Genomic DNA, 14,790 nt, shown 5'->3' on the forward strand with positions numbered 1-14,790 from the left:
CCCCAAATTTACGCCTGAGGGCAATTTAGTAATTTCTTCCTGTGGGACTAGGACTGGTGATGCAAATTGGGTACCTAGATGATTTTGGTGTGGAATGACCTAATGAAAGACCTTGTGTGGTCAAAAATTGCGCCCTGCCGCCCTGGCCGATTACGTAATATTTGAACGTGACCACTGACCTCTACTATTGAGTTGCTCGGACGTTGAAGCTGCACCCTGATATAATATAATATCAGTCGCGGTAAAATAAAACATTAATTTCACTAATTTTTCACATGTCTGCACTTAGAAATTCAATAGCTTGTAAAATGTTCAGATAAATCATCATGATTATAGTATTAATTATATGTTAAACTCCGATCTAGTTTTATGGTCAGACATCGTTTTGTGAATATAATTGAGTTATCGAAGTAATGGAAAATGCTGGCGTTAGAATTACAGACCTCATGACTATAAATAATTGAGTTAGAAGCTAGATAAATCACCGTAATTATAGCGCGAACATTAAATACTATGTACCAGTTTAGTCTTTATATAACCAGGGTGTTTTTTTGTATATACTTATAGTTATACGTATAAATATAATTGAGTTGTCGAAGTAAAATAAAATCTCACAAGTTTTAATTTCAGGTGGAATTTTTTACATGTCTGTTCAGTGATGAGGTGATACAATATAAAATATTGTCCTCACAACTGGCCTATAAGTATAAGCAAAGCCTCACAAAATTCAGAAAGTGGCTGTGCTGTTTAGTGTTTATCTAGCAGCTATGTCCGGTCCAGATGAATCCGTTATAGTACTGAGATCAATAAAGAAGGATCTTTTTTCTGAAAGTGATCTTTTATAGACCATTCTGCGCCTTTTTTTCTATTTAATACGTTATTAACCTTTTGTCATTGTTTTTGCTCTCAATATCGTGCAATTATTTTTTTACATATTAGGTCATTTCTGAGGGATTGACTTACTTTGATGAGAAATTATCGCTCAAGCAATATACTTAGCGTGAAGGAAATTCATTTTCAATGATTTTACTATCGTTTTTATACCTACCGTTCAAATAGTTAAGATGACAAGCCTCCATATTATCATTGGTCTTGGACTCCTCGGACTCTGCTCAAGAGGTAAGCTAAAGATATCAATTAAATTCTAATTTTCACTTTTTTATGCTTTTAAGTCTGTGTCAGCAGCTGTGCAGGTGGGTCTATTTTCTAAACTTCAATAATATGACGATTTGGATTTTACTCGACTATCACGTGACTTACTTAAACACACTCTCTGATCTAGATGGCCCTGGGGACTATTCAAAACCCTATGCCTCTCTATTCTGATGTAAACAGGCTACTATCCTGCAATTGCATCTATCCAAAATCTCCCTACGACGTTGAATAATACTAGCAAATACTCGACACAACAATCAAACAAGAGTCACTGAGTTTGAGCTCCGAGTCTGAGTTTTTGTCTACCAAACCAACGTACCTACTGACCCTAGATCCTTGTTTATATAAAGCTTGCCTACTGACCCTAGATCCTTGTTTATATAAAGCTTGCCCTGGTTATTGCTCGAGGGTTGTTCTCCAACCGTCCATGTTTTTCGAGTAGACCTGTATTTATCGCTTCCGTTTCTTTGCCCCTTTCCAATATCTTTTATTATCAATACTTGGATCGAAGCCAAAGTCTCGCGAGTCCTCACTGTTTATGAACATAATAGCTTGGGGTCCCCATGTAAGCGAGTCCTTCCCATATCTGTCTAATTCGCTTTTATTGTCATAAACGTTGTTATTGGATGAGCTTTTCTCGCGGCTTCTAAAGACAGGTTAACAACCACTTCTTTATCATTAGATACTCTTCCGTTCCTCATTGTCGTAAATCGACGTGAGTCCTCCCGTTCAGTGGCGTAACTTTACCTGTTACCCCCCCCCCCCCACTGCTCCCGTTTCTTCTCCTGTATCTGGTTAACTTAAAACAACTTAACAATCCCTCCGATCGTGAGATAAACTATATCCCTTCTTGTCATAGTCGACTGTCATTAACATTATCACTTAAACAAACTTGAACCTTTGACCGTCAAAAAATGGCCCAGTAACCAACCGTGTTTCTCATTGTCATAAAGTCAAATTAACCTATCAAATAAACAGGCTCGAACCTTTGGCAGTCAAATTGTCTTAAAGTTAAACAAAATATAGTAAAGAATAAATAAAAACTTAGACCAACTTCCATATGTATTCAAGTCATGTGATCAAAACAGTTTTTCGCCAATATCCTCGCCAGGGGAGCATTTTAACCATATGTCATGAAGGTGATTTAGAATCAGCGTCCGAAAATACATCGATTCAGGTTGGTTTTAGAAAAATCTTGAAAATCAAGGTCGCTCAATAACTTAGGTAGGCTGTATTCCAAAGAATAAGATACCTTCAACAGCTAAAACTATAAGTTATAACATATTATATTGTATGCTAATTGCTACATTCCTTGGTCTTTCAAGAATTCAGGCCAGTTCTTGGCAGGTAGCGGGATCAATTTAGTTATTTTTAGCGATTTAATTTCTTTTGATAAATAACGTCAATTAATCACAGGAAAAGTGCGTTTAGTTCGTGAAGATTTTTTCGTGCGTTTAAGTGCGATAAAGTGCGTCTGCCTTTTATACATTACGAGGTTTACGAATTAAAAAATGACAAAATTCTTCATTCCTACATCTTACTAAGGTAGTGTAAAATTACTGAGCCGCGCTCAGCCTGTCATACTCATTCCGTGCTCAGCCTGTCATTCCGCCGAATCTCTATGAACATTATAGCCTGAGGTCCCCAGGTAATTGTGTAAAAGAGAACTACCACGTGCAGCTGCACCAGTCTTTTCAGATGCACTGATATTGCGCAGATTACCGTGGATATATACAAGTTTCTCCACTTTTTCCGTGCTCACGCACTGATTTGTTAGAAACAGATTTAAAAGTGCGTTTAAAAAAAGTTTTCTTGCGTAACGGTAAAGTGCGTTCGGTTTTAAAAGTGCGTTTAGTGCGCACGAACCAACTATGATTAATCATACTTATTGCGTTCAATAATAATTAGTTCGTTTTCATACAATTACACATGATTTACGATTATTTTGAAGCATGCATTTATAGCATAGGTCATGAGTTTACAGCATGCAATGACCGCATAGGCAAACGGCAGGAAAACAGCAGAGTATTCGAAATACATGTTTAGAATTAGTCATAGTGCACCACAGGATTATGAATACATATTAGCCTTTTATTAAATTCACGAAAAATGAGTTGTTGACCATACAAAACATTCCAAAAACCAATCCATTTAGTGCGCACATTATTTCTAATTCAATATTATTTCGAATATTAATTTTTTTCTCATTCAGTTAATATTATTTCTGACTTAATTATTATTGATTTTTCAACTTCAGCTCCAATTGATGCCACATCAGGAGAGAGTTACCCTTTAAATAGAGCACTGAAGGTCGGGGACGTCATTTCGGCTTGGGGAATCTACGTGGATGACACTACAAAATTCAAGTAGGTATCTATATTTTACCTGGGGACCTCAGGCTATCATGTTTATAAACAATAAACATTTAGATCTTTTACAATTAACATCGGAAGCGAGGAACAATTTGCAATAGAATAATGTTATCATTCTTTATGACGACTAGCTCATATTTTGATTTACGCTCACGCCACGACTATTTATAACTTTGACTTTAATGCTTATTAAGTTATTACGCATATAAACTCACATCAGCACGTTATTTTAGAAAACATTCATCTTTAAATAAGATCTCACCCTGTGAAAAACTCCCGTTTAAAGTGAACCCTATTCGGACTACTATATAGCATATATATATATATACTGTATATTACGTTTCATTGTGTTTTTTTCTAGTAGCATTTTTTTGAACATTTGAACATTTAAAAAAAAAAAAAATTATATATTGTGTTTTTTTCTAGTAGCATGAGCGGTCCACTCTACCCATGATTAGGGGTTTTGGTCAAATATACTTATACTAAATAGCGGGTTTTTAATATGACTTAGACATTAGATCAGTTATTGTTTGTGCAACAATTAAAGAGCTTTAGTTTAATTAAGCTATTATTCACTGCAAACAATTTTTCAAAGTTAAGTGGCAAAACCATTTATAAAATTTTGTTCGAATCAACGCAAATAATTTCAGTGTCAATATTATCGGTGATGATGTCAACATTCTTCATGTGGACTTCAGACCATTCCAGGACACGATCCGGATCTTACTAAACAACAAGATTAACGGAGCTTGGCAGAAGGCAATCAGGTATAGATTCTTGACATAATTATTATTATAAAACAGGATCTTACCGACAAAAATGATTCTTTAAAATACCTTAATGCGGTAAACTATTTCCTTGAAAAAGATTTTCCCAACATCTGTTGTAGTGTATGTACTAAGAGCATCAACTTGCGGGTGAACATTTTATGTCTCAAAACCCAACATATTATACATCATTGGAAAGGTCTCATTGAGTAGAGTCATATGGTACCAAGTTTTGGGGAAATGGCTGCTCCTAGCGAAAGTTATAGCCCGTCAAAGTCCCAAAATTGTCACTTTAGACAACGGGGCGGGGCATCGTGTTCTTAAAGTTTTTGACGAATTTTTTTTACAGCATATTGTTTATCACATTTTTTACACAAGATTTTCTGTATGCCGTAATTTTTAATCCATTATTACAGTCACAATCAATTTATTTTGTCATCAGAGTTTGAATTACGTAAAGAGACAATCTGTATTCCGCATGGTTCCCGGCGCGCTAGTTTGTCTACAAATTATTAATTCGCGCGTTACAATACAGAAGATGAATCCGAGATTGTGGAACCAGATGATACGGTTTTTGAGGCATTTTAATACGGTCATTTTAGTCAGTTAAAGTAATTTCAGAGTGCTGGAAATGGTTTCACGGTGTAGGGGGATGTGTTTACTAACTATTTTGACGTCAAAATTATCGCCAGAGGCTCCCTGAGTCATGGAATGAACGGAATGAACAAAAATGAAATTTTTTAAAAAACTCATCGGATTGCCCCAAAACAGGTCGGAATCGTTTGGTATTGACCCTTATAGTGTTCCTACAAAGTTTGGTGGCCCTAGCACTCCCAAAACGCCCACTAGAGACTTGATTCCATTTCCGTATCAAAAAGCTGGTTCCTGAGTATCCGATATTGATACGGTCATTTCAGTCTGTTAAAGGGGCTGCAGAGTGCTGGAGATGATTGTACGGTGTAGGGGGATGTGTTTACTAACTATTTTGACGTCAAAATAGTCGCCCAAGATTCCCTGAGTCATGGAATGAACGAAATGGACAAAAATGAACATTTTTCTAAAACTCGTCGGATTGCCCCAAAACAGGTAGGAATCGTTTGGTATTGACCCTAATAGTGTTCCTACAAATTTTGGTGGCCCTAGCACTCCCAGAACACCCATTATACCCTTGGCTGGATTCAAGAATTTAGAACCAGTTGAGCAGATAAAACGGATTTTGAGAAATTTTGTCTGCTTGTGTTGTTGCAGAGAGTTGAATTTGGTTCAACAGTATTCAAACAAGATGTGTTCCAACTTAGTTTTGTAGCCCTACTAGTTTCAGAACGTCCACTAGAATCCGGTTCCATTTTCTTCCAAGAAGCTGTAGACAAGGTTGTTTGAAATTTAAATTTAACCTCTCTGGTAATACAACTTTTTACTTGGATGGATTTCAATAATTAAAGAGAGCAGATTGTTACTTTGTTGTTTTTGAGATTTGATTTTTTGATATCATATGTACAAATGTATAAATCAGTTTCTACAAATTGTAACAGCAATTGGCAGTAATAAAGCGGTAGTAATAGTTTCGCACAACATCAATCATAATATCATTCAATACTTCAATACCTTCAAAATAATTTAACTCGGTTATAATAATTTAAACGCAGATCTAAAAGAACTAAGCACAGTAGTAGGATGAAGTTCCAGGCAAGGTTGGAGGAAGGTAGAGGTGAAGCTGTGGGTAAGGATAGTAGGCTGGGAAGGATCCATTTTTGATCCCACGAGAGCAAATCCAGTTCCAAGTGAGAGCAAATCCAGTTCCAAGTGAGAGCAAATCCAGTTCAAGTAAGAGCAAATCCAGTTCCAAGTGAGAGCAAATCCAGTTCCAAGTCTCGACAAGCTGCTTATCATTTTGTTCAGGAGGTATGGGAGCCCGGAAGAAGAATTAGGGTTGGTTTCTAAAGAGGTAGTGATACCAAGATAGGGGATTAGGGGATGTTAGGTAAGTGCTGATAGGTGCTCCCTAGCTAGTTATAACAAGCTATTTTGTCCCATTCGTAAATATCTAAGCTTTTGTTGATTTGAAACTCATTGTCTGGAACTGTTGTTATCAAATTCTGGAACTGTTGTAAGCTTTGTCTGGATCCAGCAGGAGAAGGGGGAAGAAGGAACTCTGTAGCAGGACAAGAAGGCGCAGTCTTCTTTCTTCACGACCAGTTGGCCGCACAAACAATCAGATCACATTCAAAATTACATCATATCTCTCATTGCCAGTAATAAATAATTTAAGTTTCACAGTTAACTCCATCCAGTAATTATTATGATAGTAGTTCAAAATACAAACCAATAGAGCAATGGTCTTTCAACGTTATCTATCTTTGCATCCTGAAGTGGGTTAGGTGAAAATTCGTCGACCGCACGTAATCGTAGATTCAGAGTGTAAACAAAATTTGTGAAAATGGGGATCGTACAGTTATTTTTCAAATCTGACAGTTGAGAAGTCAAGAAACGTTATTTTATCAGGCTAAACGAAATATATCAAACTCGAAAAGCTGACATTTGCAAATTTATCGAATGAAAAACATGATTCATCTTTAGGTGTATATTTTCATGATATCTAGGATGCAACTTGGAATACTATATATTATATATACTAGCAGGAACCCGTATAATATAACGCTAAACGGTGTCAAGACTCAAAATACTAAAATAATTATTACCTATTTAATTGGCGTTTTTGACACCACTTGGGGCTCCAAATTTTCGGCTCTAAAATCATTATTCCTTGGCCAATTTTTTATTTTTTCATGCTGATTTGAAGGCCATTAAAGCATTTGTAACCCAGCCAAAAAAGTTCCAGTTGTATATCTTTTACGGTTTTTGCGGAAAGTCGCGCTAAAGTTGATGCCGTGGTGTCAGTAAAATGGCACAGATATATATATATCGTCTCGCTTTATATATAGTAAGATACTACAATGTACTGCAATTCAGAAAATTCTAACGCCTAAGACTGATGAACGAAAGACTTAGACCTGAAATCAAGTTTAAAAGATCTCAATGTTACTTTATTGTGCATTCTAGGAGGCTTAGTGGTAGGAGGGACAAACCTATTCTCTATGAAGCTTTGCCTTACCTTAGAGCGGATCATTGGGCCTCTTAAGCAAGTACGTACGGTACAGGGCTTTAAGTACGTACGGTACAGCTACTTTTAAAGGTACGTACCGTACAGGCACTGTAAGGTACAATTTTTTTTCAAATTTTTAGAATCAACTTCAGTGAATTACTTGCAATTTTTGATTAGTATTATCATCATAATTTTTGAGATAGAAGTCGAAAATTAACACAGTGGTTAAAACAATAAAAGATTTAAGAGGAAAATGTGTGTACCGGATCGCTCTTAACCGGTACTACACTGTACACTACTACTACTTGTAATTATCGTTAAACTCAAAGCTTCATCCTTTTGTTGCAGTATACGAACACCAGCTTTTCAGCTAGCTCAGGTCGCAACCTTAATCTACGCTTGTCCATAATATACTCGTAATCTCTAAAATTGGTCTCACAAATTAACGAAGAACTTAAAACACTGAATACTATTTGGGCCAACTGTTTAAGCAGAAAAAGTTCTCCTCCAAAATATTTCCAGTATATTGACGGATTAATAAGCTTCATAGGTTCGAATTCCGCTTCAGTGTAGGGTTTAACCCCTTCTCTGTCGCACGTACCGCGCGTCTAGATTTTGTTTCCATTGCTATCAACTGGATTCAACCTTTCAGCCTACTTTATTTAGTACGTACCGTACAGCTAATTTAAAGGTACGTACCGTACGAACTTACCATCTTAGCTCTTAAGTGCTCGTACTGACGGGGATGATGTCCCTTAGATAATGCCCACAAGAAACCTAAAGCCAAAGGACCACAATCATAAGAATTACCCTGCACCTGCGTATCAATATACCTAACTAAAGTAATGAGAGGTCTTAACTTAAGAATACAGTGAGTGATGGACTTATCTAAAACAGTACTGTTCTCTAAACTAGCTGAGGTTTTCATGGCATCAAAAATTTCTACAACATGAGGTTCACTTATGAAAGTAAGGGCGTTAGATATACAGAACCAATGTAAATTACTAGGATTAATTATCTGGATAAACTTACTGTCAACTGGACTAAAACTACTATAACTATAAGGACTGGATGTCTGGATAAGCAAGTGTCTTGTAATGAAAATGAGTTGGAACGATGAATTTTACACATGTTGCTATAACTATTAACTATAATATCATCATACCATGTACTAGAACTTTGAAAAATATCATATTGCTCCGAATACATACTAAGTCTTCCTGTGTCGGAGTGAGTGAGCCAGTTACTAGATACTGAAGTTGATTTTGATTCTGCACTAACCTTAATCTTCTTACGCTTAGCACCAGCTTGTGACGGCTGTGCTCTCTTAAAGCCTGAGGACGGTTCAAAATCAAATATATCAAGTACTGGGCGCTTACTTTTATCAACACTAGGTGCGGGCTTAGACTGATCAGAAACAGGGGTACTTAACTTAAAGATTACAAGACAGGCTGAACGTGAAAATTCTAGGAATGCATGTTTAGAGAGTAGATTAGACTTAGTGTTGGAAAACTCATAGCAATTTGTTTATCTCGTTGAGATGATTCTAACCATTGTAATGACCAAGATAACCACTTATTTCCCATCAAAAGACCGAAGCTGAGATATCTTGTATGAAGTGTGTCAATCGATGCTCGTGAGAGTGTAAAAATGGGGTCTGAACTGAAAACACAACAACCCGAAGTCTGAAGACTCTAAAACCATGATCATTTAAAATTAAATACACAAGACGAAAGTTTAGCTCTTATCAGAAGCAGAGATATCTTAAAACAAGTGAGATAAAGGGTGTGGTCATACATATAACTTTAGTCTAAGGGTCACGAAATCCTCTCCGAACCTCAGCGTGGTGTGGCCTGGTTGGCAGTAACGGGTGGTGTGCTCTCTTGTTGAGTACAAAGGTTGGGACTTGCCAACTCAAAGTTACCATAGGAACCAGGAAGTCGACACTAACAGCTACCAAGCATCAGGAAATTTCTCTTTCAGATATCAGGATACCAGATAGTACACGCACGAATGACGACACGTTAGACAAAGATACCTAGCTCTAAGAGCTATTAAATCACCAAGAAATTCTCCTTCGGCTTTTAGGTCCCAACGAAGTCACCCACCACAGAGCTACGGATTCCAATTCGCTCATTCTGACTACAAAGACACACTGATAATTAGTAGTCTTTGCACTCCCTCAAGTAACCACTATTCAGGTCTTTTTCAGTTAAGACAGGTAATGCATAAGGGCTGACACACGCTAGACACAGGCTCGTGATAAGACAGAGTTAGGGATTTCAAATCTCTCACTCTGACTATGAGGAGTGAGGACACACTGATAGCGAGAATCCTTAGCACTTCTCCCTCCAGTGACCATATTCCAGGTCATCTCAGCTAGACAGCTAAGGGCTCATCTTGAGGCCATCACATTTAATCTAGGATTAGGGGACCGGGTTAGCTTTGCCACACTCTTCATTGAAGTGTGACAAAACGCTCTACAATCATCTAATAGCAGCAGAGTTCGACTGACACCATTACTGGTTCTAATCAGTTTATACAGCAGAAGTTCTTAACGTTCGAAAACAGTTCATCTTGGACATCCTCCAAAGATGCTCTATCATAGCCTGTCGCATTACACGGGAAACCCTTAGATCTACAGTACCCTGGTGGACAGCATAGCTCACTAAAGCATAATCGGACCAGGAACAAACAACAATGCAATGCCTCAGGGATGCAAATATTAGGACATCAAAATTTTAACGAATGCATTACTCAAACTTTGGATTCAATTTGTTAGCCCAACGTTAGATGGTAACAATACAGGACAGACAATCCTCCTTTACTTTCATTGAGAAAATAGTACCCACTATTTGCATTAGACATGGCAAGTATCTGGACTAATGATAACTTAGGATCCCCATCAATCATTAATTCCTCTCAGATTCCCAGGCTGCATTTAAAGCGCCTAACAGCACCAGTTTTAACTCCAGGTTCGTTCAGGGACGTAGCCAGGATTTTTCTTTGGGGGGGGGGGGGGGGGGGGACCTGTCGGCGAGCCAACGCGTCCATTCCAGCTGCGCAGCGAGCAAGCTGTGGCGGAGGTCGTGGGCCCAGGGCCCAGCGGGGCCCAGGGGCGGAGCCACTTGGCGGGGGCTAGGGTGGCGCAGGCCCCGGAAAATTTTGCAAAATAGATTTTGACATTTCCTACGGTCTAGGGGACACTAGCCCCCCCCCCCCTGTCTACGTGCCTGGGTTCGTTCTGAACATCTCAGACCAACTCAATTCAATAGGTATTCACATCGAGTAGAACTTGGATGTTCCAGGGCATGAAGGAGTAACGGTAAAGAACTAGCGGACGAATTAGCAAGGGATGATCAATCCAACAACATCCCCATAGGACCAGAACCCTTTCTCCCAATTAGGCCAAACTCAGTGACAGGAAAATCACACTTGAGATGTTCCTTCACAAACATAAATACAGGTATTTAAATTTTTCTGGAACTCACATCAGATGGCTGACATGGCCACTGTCAGGATAGATCACAGCCCACTAGTTTAACAACGTCAACTTCGAGACACAAGATTGTGAACACTTTCAGGAGAAGCAGAAACATCCCAGCACCTCCTCTGCAAGGGCATCCATATCATGACACTCAGAATGAGGATAATTGGAAAACCACTAAGGACTACGGAGAATCTTAACTGTTCTAACCAATCTTTCCCCTTTAGCAAAGTCACCCTGAACTCTACTGTGGTGAGTAGAGTGTTACACTTTGTAACGGTGCTTAGCTTTTCTTAGTATTATAGCTTTCAGTTCATGTTTCTAGTAAGATAAGATCTGGTATTGATACTTCTAATTGCATTTATTCTATAATGAATTGCATTACACATTATATATGCTTTTAGATAGATACCAATCATCGTGATTCCATTGCATACATCAGACTAGAGCAATAAACATTAACAACAGTAAATTCAACCATATCTTCAAATTTTTGGAACAGTCGACAATACTGGATAGTATAGGGAAAACCCTGGATTCTTCCTTTAAGTGTATACATACTATTACTATCCAGAACTAAGAATATTTGCATTATACTTTCAAACCAATTTCACAGTGTGATCATTTAAACTTCATGTTGTGGACGTCAGCTGAATTTGATGCAACCGAAAATGCGACATGAGCATGGAAATTTGATATGAGAAAAAAAAATTGCGCAACAAAATATTTGGTTAAATCTCCTTATTGCGATTTCTAACTGCGCGGCGTAGCGCGTACTTTTAAATCCAAATAAAAATTATTTTTGATTAAAATATCAAAAAATAAAATTACGGCATACAGCAAATCTTGTGTAAAAAAATGTGATAAACAATATGCTGTAAAAAAAATTCGTCAAAAACTTTAAGAACACGATGCCCCGCCCCATTTTTTAAATGGTCATTTTTGGAACTTTGACGGGCTATAACTTTCGCTAGGAACAGCCATTTGCCCAAAACTTGGTACCATATGACTCTACTCAATGAGACCTTTCCAATGGTGTATAATATATTGGGTTTTGAGAATAAAATGTTCACCCGCAAGTTGATGCTCTTAGTACATACACTATTGCATGCAGCTATATCTTTAATTTCGTTCAATTCATGCAAGTTGTCCATTTGCAAAATTTTACTATTGATTGACATTGATTCGAAACATTCATTTAAAAAATCCATCAAATGCGCTATTTCTGAAACAAAATACTAAATATACTAAAAAATAATATGCACTAGACTAATTAATAAATAATGAAGAGATACATATTATTATTTTAATAAATATTAAATATTTGCCAACATTATGATTTCGGTATTAACACGTTATTTTTAGACCAGCGTTCGGAAGAAACACGTCGAAGAGACACGTCGTATATTCTGGCAAAGTCTTCAAAGTCACAATTGAGGTCCTAGATTCGGAATACAAAATTTCCTTCAACGACGAATAGATTGCTGCTAGATTCCCACAACGAGATGACATTGCTCTAGCCAACGCTGGTTCTTGACATTTTTATATTTGCACTAATATTTGACATTCAACTAATTCTTAGTCTGTCAGACTTGAAATTCAATAGAACGTTAGATACCTCAGTGGCGCTACGAGAAGGAAGCAACGGATTCCAGTGGACAAAGATCGAACTGCCAGCTGATGGAGGATGGTCTGACTTTTCGGAATGGTCTGAGTGCTCGGTTGCATGCGGGGGAGGATCTCAAAGTAGAAGCAGAAGTTGTTCCAACCCTGCCCCAGCAAATGGAGGAGCTAATTGTGATGGAGAGGATTCGGAATCTCAAGACTGCAATGCAGACCCTTGCCCCGTTGACGGAGGATGGTCTGACTTTATGGATTGGTCTGAGTGCTCGGTTGCATGCGGAGGAGGATCTCAAAGTAGAAGCAGAAGTTGTTCCAACCCTGCCCCAGCAAATGGAGGAGCTAATTGTGGATGGAGACTATTCGGAGACTATTCGGAATATCAAGACTGCAACATTGATCCCTGTCTAGGTAATATTAAATGCTTGTCTTTAGGCCTGCGTCTCTGACACCGTTATAATTTTAATCGTTTTAATTTTGATCCTTATCGATGGTCATTTCGAAAGAAAAGATAATATTATGACTTGCCGCGCTTGTGACTGTTCCTCACCTATAACGTTGCACGAAAAAAAGATTTAAGTTGGTTTTACAGCCCAATAACGCTTCCTTATTCCTCGAAATTCTTGTGTTACTCAAACAAAGAACATTTTGATTCTGCAACAGAAGAGCAAAAAGATCGTGTCGTTAACAAGTCAAACTATCACAATTTTCAGAGCAGTTGCCCGCCACATCTATTGAAATCCTAAATATTTAATTTTCAGATTGGAGGCCCATCTTTAACGCAAAATCTAAAACAATCAGAATTGACGGTACAGATCCCATAGAGTTCCAAATAAACTTTACACAGCACAAAGTGGTGGATAGTAAAGTGTATCTGTCAGCCAGTGTGCACTTATACGACGCTAAAAGGAACCATATAGGGAAGGCCAACTTCATTTTCTACGGTGGAAGCAGCGGGGGACAAGTTTATATTCGAGGATCTCCACGTTTCTACTTCGATGGACTCTGGTCTGGAATCAGAAGCTGCCGAACCTGGGGGACCGAGCTGAGTGACCTACGAGGATTCGACTTTGTAATGACAATAGCAGTTGGTTCCCAGTATATGTTCCAGTTTGAGAGGGGTACTGGAGAGAGGATTACAGTTGATATGGGGAGTTGTGACACCTACCCGGAGTTGAAGGAGGTTGTTAGAGAAGCTGTCAGCGCTGAAATATCTCTCTACACCTGGAAGGGAGACCTCGAGGATTACTTTACTACTCAGTTCACAGTCGTGTAGAAGTAGAAGTAGAACCAGAACTAGAAGTAGATACTGTTTTAATGGACCCTTATGATATATGCAGTGAATTCGTTTTCCATGAACTGGTTTTCTAATAACAATAATTCAATTAAATGTAGAACATTTAGAGTGTAGTTTTAGCTTTTTCAATAAAAAGCAGTTTTAATTCCAAAAGCCATGACAAACAAAAATAAACAACAGTCAATGCCGAAACTGAAATTTCTGATCAATCATAACTTCTGCTCCGGCCGTCCGGCGTTATCAACTTCGTGGTAAGATCGTGGTATGTCATTTTTCTAAAATCTCCCAATAAAAGGAACTACCATACTGAAAATACTAAAAACGACCCAAAAGTCCACGACTCTCCCCGACAGCCTCAGAGCACCAGAATTATCAGACTCATTTTTAGCTCTCTCCATTATCCCCCTGTTACAATGATCATCTTTACACGTCTCCACGGAACACGCCTGGATGTAGTAATTATACGGACACGCCTCCTCTAATGTTATATTATCCAAACACCCCAACTTGAAGAGTTTTAGACCCAGCAGGTCAACAGTTGCCGTGTAACAGTTTCCACAGTCGGTGTAGCTATCCAAACACACCTGTTCAGTTTTAATACTTTACTAATACTAATACTTTACTAATACTTTACTCAAAAGTTGAGTTTTAATACTTTACTAATACTTTACTAATAATTTTAATACTATATATATAACAAATAATTTCAGAACATGAATGTCAGAATGTGTTGTAGTGACATAAAAACGTGAACAATTTGCTTAACTAAAAAGAGCATTTTCCCCTTTTCGCAATACACAGAATCATAAAAACCTTTCATTAGAAACAATAATGCGACTAATAACTATTAAACTAATAACTGGTTACCTGGTTACCTGGTTACCTGGTTACCTGGTTACCTGGTTACCTGGTTACCTGGTTACCTGGTTACCTGGTTACCTGGTTACCTGGTTACCTGGTTACCTGGTTACCTGGGGTCACGAAATCCT

General features: G+C 38.0%; 2 protein-coding genes across 3 annotated transcripts in view; one reads left to right on the forward strand and one right to left on the reverse strand.

Annotated features, from left to right (window-relative positions):
• Positions 1-14,790, reverse strand: part of LOC134824607 (neuroblast differentiation-associated protein AHNAK-like) — a 92,494-nt gene that overhangs the window by 67,381 nt on the left and 10,323 nt on the right. The window lies entirely within an intron of this gene.
• Positions 1,050-13,925, forward strand: LOC134824304 (uncharacterized). Its single transcript, XM_063836128.1, has 6 exons — positions 1,050-1,119; positions 3,413-3,521; positions 4,178-4,294; positions 12,250-12,413; positions 12,508-12,915; positions 13,266-13,925. The coding sequence occupies exons 1-4, from the start codon at positions 1,065-1,067 to the stop codon at positions 12,362-12,364; spliced, it is 396 nt and encodes a 131-aa protein (XP_063692198.1). The 5' UTR covers positions 1,050-1,064; the 3' UTR covers positions 12,365-12,413; positions 12,508-12,915; positions 13,266-13,925.

This window comes from Bolinopsis microptera, chromosome 12, assembly GCF_026151205.1.
Source record: "Bolinopsis microptera isolate Bmic1 chromosome 12, MBARI_Bmic_1.0, whole genome shotgun sequence".
Classification (NCBI taxonomy): domain Eukaryota; kingdom Metazoa; phylum Ctenophora; class Tentaculata; order Lobata; family Bolinopsidae; genus Bolinopsis; species Bolinopsis microptera.

Bases quoted from the DNA above. Each gene is read 5' to 3' on its own strand.
- LOC134824304 (XM_063836128.1), top strand. From the start codon at position 1,065: ATGACAAGCCTCCATATTATCATTGGTCTTGGACTCCTCGGACTCTGC. The intron at 1,120-3,412 runs GTAAGCTAAAGA...TTTCAACTTCAG, and splicing joins CCTCGGACTCTGCTCAAGAG to CTCCAATTGATGCCACATCA. The intron at 4,295-12,249 runs GTATAGATTCTT...CGTTATTTTTAG, and splicing joins GCTTGGCAGAAGGCAATCAG to ACCAGCGTTCGGAAGAAACA.